We start from the raw sequence: 7,651 nt of genomic DNA, 5'->3' as shown, positions 1-7,651 counted from the left end.
TGATTATTATTATTATTATTATTATTATTATTATTATGATTATTATTATTATTATTTACTTAATATTTACTTAATATAGATTTTATGTTTCTTCATAAATAACAGATTTGACAAAACTGATTAAAATGTTTGGGTATTATCTTCCTTGTAAGATTTGAGCAAAAAGCATGTGATATTCTCAAACTTTATTTTGGGATTTTTTTTGTTTTAATTTTGTAATTTTTTACACTTATTTCATATTTGGGAATGATTTGAATTTTGGCTTTTAATTAAAAATGTACAAATCAAGAAAAAAATTGCTTATTCAACACCAATGAGAACGTTTCCCATTAGAAAATTGATGTTTTTTTTTTTATCAAAGAACTGAAATACCAATTTGTAAATATATCCAGCAATTTTAAACACCAACGCTTCAGTTTTCTCCCACTGATAAAAAAAATAAAAACGATAGCATCTGTCTATCAAAATCAGGGAGAAAGAAAGAGAGATAAACTAGCCTGAAGTGACAATAGCCAAAGCAACCAATTCTATCCACAGAACATTTTATAAGTTGGATTTGTTTTTCTTTTTTAGATGTTGTTACAATTGATGTGTTCAGCAGGAAAGGATGACCAATAAAGTGCATACAATGGAACTAGGGCTTAATTTACGCAAATGACAATAAGTAGGTAAGTAAGTGACCAATGAGCACTAGTAGAGGAGAGGATAAGACTGATCTTTAAAACTGGACATGTCAAATGACAATAACTGACCAATTTTGACCAATCAAAAGATGTAGCAAGAAAATGCCTGCTGCCAAACATTTGCCTTTCTTTATCACCAGAGAAAAAGAGAGAAAGTTGACAGATTCTGAAGATGGAGATGGGCAGTGTTTTGATTCAGTAAGCAATGTAATCTATCCCCCTCTCTTCTTCTTTCTGCTTCTTTAGCTCACAGGATCTTCATTGTTGCCGATATTTGATCACATTTTCTATCTTCTTTTGTATCCACGTCAACACCTGGTTATCACTGCAGACAATGTCACGCTCTCCACTGGAGAAAAGGTTCAAGCTGGAATCATCCTAGACAAACAAATAAAAAAATATATAAATATATATATTCACAATTCATTATTCGGTATAGGAAATCAGTCTAGTGGCTTTATGTTGAAATTTTGACTTAGAAAATATGCAGCAAGATATTGAGAAAATTATCTAAAACTGTATTTACTCAATAGTGCCCAGATATGGTGAATGCAAATGCTTAGAGGAAATGATTAAAAATATATTAAAAATGGCTTCACATTTCATGATACACAACACTCCCACTTCTTAACTGAATTACCGACTCCCGAGACCAATTTCTATTAAAAGAATGTAAGATTTATTTGGACGTTTTCAAACAAATCTTTCTGATTATTGAGAATATAAAAATGTTGATGAATAAATATAGAGTCACTGCAATCAAGTAAGAAGAATTTAATAAAGACAAGTTCCTGGCATGTTATGCCTTCAAGAGAATATTAATATTTTTAGGAGAAAAGAATATATAATATGTGTATGACCTAGATGAATATGATGAGAAAAAAACTACTTTCTCTTTATGTAATTTTTTTCAAACCTGATCGCCACTTTGTGTTTTGTGTAGTCCTAGCAGGTCTACCCTCTCACGTCTTTACTTTCCGTCTTTTGGGGGTAGTAAGTTTATTGCTTATTGCCTGAGCAGACCCTATCGAGAGATTGCCGATGGATCTGCCCAGGCAATTTGTGAATGTCTTTACTTTCCTAACCTTTCCTGCAGTGGGAAGGAAATACTAATCTAGTCAAGAGTTACTCATCTCTGCTCCAAAATCAAAAGAGATTATAATAATTTGTTTGCATAGTCAAGGAATACTGCTTCTTGTCCTATATCATTATAGATTGATAATAGATATTGTTTATTTTGGGAGGTTCTTCAGGAATTCATAGTAGATTTTGTCTGGAGTAATAACTGTATTATGGACTTTTTTTAATCTTTCAGTTCGTTCATTGTAAAAAACTGATTATAAGTTTGCATAATTTTTTGTTTCAAAATTAAAATTTGTTTTTCTTTTTCATTGATCACTGAATTTACTTTTATTATTTTTCAAAGATGAATTTTATTAAAAATAAGTTTGTCATTTTCTTTCTTGTAGTGTTATATGCAAGGAATTTTATAGTGAAATATTGTTTTTTTCCTCTGATATTTTCTTTATCATTTCAATATCATTTTATTTTTTTTTTTGTATTAATGTACATTTTTGATACATAGTTTTTCTGTGTTTTCTTTTAGCTTTTTTAAATGCTTGATGAATTTTAGTCCTACAGTTTTTGAGGGTTTCTTTGAAGCTGCTTGTTATGTCCTTAGATTTTTTACATTCATCATCAAAATATGGTTTATTTCGTTTTTAGGTTTTTCTTAAATAATTTGTATGTTTTTAAGATAATATCTTCAATTCCATTAAAAGTGATCTTTACTTTGTTTTTTTCTGGAGTTCTCGTTGTAGAGATTTGTACTGATTCTTTTTTACCTTGTTCAGTTTTGTAACATTCATTTTTTTGTTATCCTTGAATAGATTTTTTTAAAATATTGCTTAGATTTTTAGTTGGGATTTTTGTTTCTTTTGTAGTTATTTTAGTAATGGTGCAAACATTTCTAGTGTTTTTTTTGTTTGCTTTACTTTGGTAAGTGTAATTATTTTAGTATTGGTGCAAACAATTTTAGTGTTTTGTTGTTTGCGTTACTTTGGTAAGTGTAATTATTTTAGTAATGGTGCAAACAATTGTAGTGTTTTTTTGTTTGCGTTAATTTGGTAAGTGTAATTATTTTAGTAATGGTGCAAATATTTCTAGTGTTTTTTTGTTTGCTTTACTTCGGAAAGTGTAGTTATTTTAGTAATGGTGCAAACAAGTCTAGTGTTTTTTTTGTTTGCTTTTCTTTGGTAAGTGTAATTATTTTAGTAAAAGTTCTTAAATTGTGAAATAGAAAATTTTATTATGACAAAAGAAATAGAAAAGTAACAATATAGTTAGCACTGGAATATTTTGATAAATTTGAAAAGCATGAACATTGATATAGTGAGGAATTTAAAATGAACATATTTAAACAAAATCCTGCCTGTGATAGTGTAAGAAAATTAAAAAATAAAAGAAACAGAAAGATTGGAAATTTTTTTAAAATTAAATTTAAACATAGAATCAACACTAAAAAAAAAACAAACAAATTTGTATTAGTTTGAGAGTTTCAAATCATATGAGATCGGCACTTTATAAACAATGAACAGTTGAAATCTTGTAAGTCATGATCAACATTGCAGCTATAATGTATCTAATGTATCTGTATAAGTATTGAATATGTCAAATATATCAAATTTTACACTTTAATATTAATCGACTTACCCTTTTGATTCTGAAGACAAGGCGATTGTCTACAATTGCTGGTATTCCCAATAAACTATCAATTGGCACTTCCCATTCCACATTCCAATCACCCCAAAGTCGGTTCTTTTCGAGCAAAAACAGATGCCTACAAGCAAAAACAAAATATGTTTTATCAGTTTTGTATTCTTTATTACACATAAACAAAAAATCAACTAAAACACTTATAAAACATAACAGTAGTATAAAACCAAATAATACATAACTCCCCCAATTTACAGACAAAAAAAAAAAAATAAGGTAGTAATGAAGGCACTGAAAAAGGAAGTGTGTTTGTTATTGTAACTGAACTGCTAGCAGGTGTGAAGATGTCAGAGTCTGCTTTTTTTTTCAGATTGTCGACGTGAGACTGTAGTTTGATTTGGCAAGGAGAAATATGGAAAGGTTTGTTCAACTTAATTTTAAGTTCAGAAGAAGGGCTATTACAATTTTGATTGACTGACAGGACAACCTATTGTCAAAATAACAAATCACTAAAAAAGACTTTGGAATGTAATTGTGATTGGAAACTGTCGACATATATGTCAGGGTTGGTCTGAAATGGTTGAATAAGTAGTTTTTAAAGAGATAACACTTCACTGAATGAGATATATGTAAAGAGAAACACATGACATCACCATTTTCTCGTCATAATGTCAATTCTATCATGTTTACAACTATGTCCGTGTGTCACATATAAATAGAAAGGTTTGGTGCATCATAGGCATTCCAGTTCACAGCATGAAGCCGGCCATGAATACACAGCCCAACAGACAATGGGAAGTACTACTAACTCTTGATATCAAACCGAGAATAAAATATATAAATTTAATCCCTTTGTATTTTCTTGCAACCATATGCTTATTTATAACACTGGTGTCAGAAGTGTATAGGAAGACAACTACATAAGCTTCACTCAAGCTGAACATTTTACTCTCATCAAACAGCAAAAAACAATTATATATATACATATTGTGACGATACGTCCCGGTTGAAAAATCCCAAAAGGGAATTTATTCCCGAAACATATCGTAAAATAAAAAAAACAAACTATGTATGTGCCGGCTGTAAAATTATCACAGCCCAGTAGCACTTACACAGGTTCTAGACAGTACTTCCGTCGTGGAATTTCCTTACAAGATTCACGGGTGACGAAATACTAGGTAATGAATAACGGAACAACACGGTTGTTTATATATTATATGCATGTCATTTTATCAATAATCAAAACATAATATTAAAAGAAAAATAATAAGAAGAGGAAAAGATGCAGACAGTGTCCAATGGGTCAACACTAAAGAAAACTGTTCAAATGAACATAGCCTCTTTTCTTTCCTTCCCTTTTCTTTTTATCTTTTCTTTTTTTTTGCATGGAAAATGGTTGAGTTATGTGAGGCAGTAGAAATCTTTCAAAAAAAAGCAAAAACAGTTCAATTCAGCAAGTCGACATTTGTGAGATAAGGAGGGGGGCGATATTGCATAGTACTTAACTGTGAGGGTATGCATTCAACCGATGATTAGGTATCCGCTAAAATTCAATGTTCTGATATTATAATGTAAGGCAGTCCCATTTTGCCGACACACGAGTTGATATCCTTCGAAGTTCGCGTGTCCATTTGTTTTCCCCCGTGTTTTGCCGACACACGAGTTGATATCTTCGAAGTTCGCTTGTCCATTTGTTTTCCCCCATGTTTTGCCGACACACGAGTCGATATCCTTCGAAGTTCGCTTGTCCATTTGTTTTCCCCCATGTTTCTTTCTTGCTTGTTTCTCAACCACCAGCGTTCGGCTGTGTCCTTCCCATATCTCGAACCAAGGTAATTTCGTAATTCTGATGAATTCCCTTTTCGGCTCCAGGGATAAGGCTCAGTTGAGAGAGTTGCTATTTCACCGCATAAGTTGCGTTTTTATTATCGCTATTCGTTTGACGATGTGATCAGCTTCATTCATTTTTTTAAAACTCCTGGTTGCTTCTTTTTCGTGCACGCCACTCCCGCTAAAACGTTTCCCCCCCCCCCCCGCATGCTGCTTCATTTTTGAGGGAGTGTCTGGATGATTTCTCGCTGTGACCTTAGCACGTGTTTTTGATGAATCACTCAGTGGGAAGGGGAGATGGCAATGGGGTGTCTAACTCTTTTCCTTTTATGGGTATGACGAGATCCCTGGCGACACCAGATGATCTTGCTTTTCAAATAGAGGAAGAGAAACAGATGTTTATGAGATTCCTGTCCACAGAAAAGAGTAAATATTTCAATGAGAGAAGAAATAGTGAATATTTCGATGGGAAATAAATAAATAAATAAATATGATAATGAGATTCTCGAGTTGGCAGAAAAAGCAATACAGGGTCGTTTTCTGGTTTAGGTTAGAACAACAATTCAAATTATTAAAGAAACAATGTTTTGTTGAAAGGTACAATGACTTGGGTTCAAAAGGTCTCTTTTGGTGTCTGGGACGTATTGTCGTTGGGTCCATCTGTTGTATTTTAACTGCCAGATCACCAGCCAGTGATAAGTTAGTTGGACAGATAGATAAATAAATTGAATGTAGGGAGAGATATGGTCATGAAAGACAAAGAAGAGAGAAAAGAAAGAGAAAATGAAAAGAATGAGTTCACGAGAGAAAGAAAAGAATAAGATAATGGAAAAGAGAAGAATAACTCCAAAAAGGCAGAGGGAGGAATTTCGGATTTGATAAAAACGATTGACTTTTTGGAGTTAGAGTCCAGAGTGCTTTTTACTGACTGGCATCGAGACGTACACATCGCTCTCACCCTGCCAGAGAGGGGGGCGAAACTCTCATAAGAGCTAAGTTGAAAAGCTCTTGTTATTAGCTGGGAAATTGATTAGTTGAACTTAAGTATGCAACCTGCATCATGAAGCTTGAATCAAAGAACTCGACTAAACAAGTGTAAACCGATTTATGAACAATTATTTTGTTTCGTTATATAAAAATGCCCCAGAGTTTTTCCTTGTTTCTCGCTTGCCGGCCTGAATGAAGATACAGTTTGTTTCAGATATCCCTTGACGCTAGATGATGAAGGAGACAGACTGGATCCAGCACGAAGCCAGAGTGACGACCAAAATCGACAATGTTGCCACACGGAAGGGTCATGCACATTTCGCGTGCATGCCCTGAGCAGCAGAAGATATTTTCCAGTGACCAATGAGAGTCTGGTCACCCTTGAGGGGTCCACCACTAGACAAGTAAGAATGTAGCCCTGCTGGGTTGCATCTATGGTCCTGTGAGCTGGGAGCGACAAACACGGCCAGAAGTACATCACAAGTATGCTCCAGTGAACCAGGATAGCGACGGGCCCTAACCCTAAGCCCGGCCCGGCCCCCGGAGAAGAGGGGGGAGGGTTATATTATATTTGGTGCCGGTGATCCAGGAGATCTCATTTCGTTAAGAGACGCGCGAACGAAATTCCGTGGGCACACAAATTTTTTTTTCTCTCTCAAAAACACAAAATCTCCCTGTGAGAGAAAGGGAGGAAAATTGAAAAAAAAAAAAGAAAACGAACGGAAGAAAAGTACACCGTTCCTATTTTTTTTTAAGAGACTCTGAGAGCATAGCCAGACCACGGACTGTAGTCAATCGACTATAAGGTCTGGGCCAGCTCGCGTAAACAGCCACCTAGTGGCGGAAGACAGCAGAAGGAGCAGACAGTAAGAGACAGGGTAAGTCACCTTTTGGTCCCCTTTTCATTCTTTGCTCAGTTTTGGTGCTCGGTCTGTGTTTAGAATTTTGAATTTCAACTTTACACGGAGTTGAAAGTAGTTTTGTTGCTGGGTGAAAGAAAGAGCGTGAGTGGGAAAGGCGATGGTCTCTCGGGGAGAAAGTGAAGCAAACCAGTCAGTGGGGGAGGGATCAGTAGAGACCGTAGAGCTACAGATGACCATGGAACAACCACTGTGGGGGATAAGTATACCCTCGTATGAAGGAGATGCGAAGGGAGTAGGTGAATGGATAGCAATAGTAGAGAAAAAGAGACTAGTATATGGTCTTACAGATAGCGAGATGGTTTTGTTGGCCTGCGATGGGGCGACGGGGGCGGCCTCAAAGTTTATATGTAGGTGCATAGAAGATAACCCAGGCATAGCATGGACCGATTTTCATGAACGGTTAAAAAGAAAGTTTGCCGGCGAAAAGACGATGGTCCAAGCAGTAAGAGAGCTATCCCGAATAAAGATGGCCACCGGGGAGGATGTAGATGGGCTGGTCAACCGCATTCAGGA

General features: G+C 34.9%; 1 protein-coding gene across 5 annotated transcripts in view; it reads right to left on the bottom strand.

The window, feature by feature from the left end:
• Positions 1–239: 239 nt before the first annotated feature.
• Positions 240–7,651, bottom strand: part of LOC145286018 (intermembrane lipid transfer protein VPS13A-like) — a 965,259-nt gene continuing 957,847 nt past the window's right edge. For all 5 annotated transcript variants that reach the window (XM_080134633.1, XM_080134635.1, XM_080134636.1 and 2 more), the window contains 2 exons: positions 3,396–3,522; positions 240–1,061 (listed from right to left, as the gene is read on the bottom strand). In XM_080134633.1, the coding sequence (XP_079990759.1) occupies positions 942–1,061; positions 3,396–3,522 (247 nt within the window). In that variant the 3' untranslated portion in view covers positions 240–941. The remainder of the gene's footprint in view (positions 1,062–3,395; positions 3,523–7,651) is intronic.

Source organism: Euprymna scolopes, chromosome 10 (assembly GCF_053919585.1).
Source record: "Euprymna scolopes isolate OS-2025 chromosome 10, ASM5391958v1, whole genome shotgun sequence".
In the NCBI taxonomy this organism is placed as follows: Eukaryota; Metazoa; Mollusca; class Cephalopoda; order Sepiida; family Sepiolidae; genus Euprymna; species Euprymna scolopes.
Note: the sequence above shows the minus strand (reverse complement) of the source record. Positions and strands in the feature narration are given on the sequence as shown.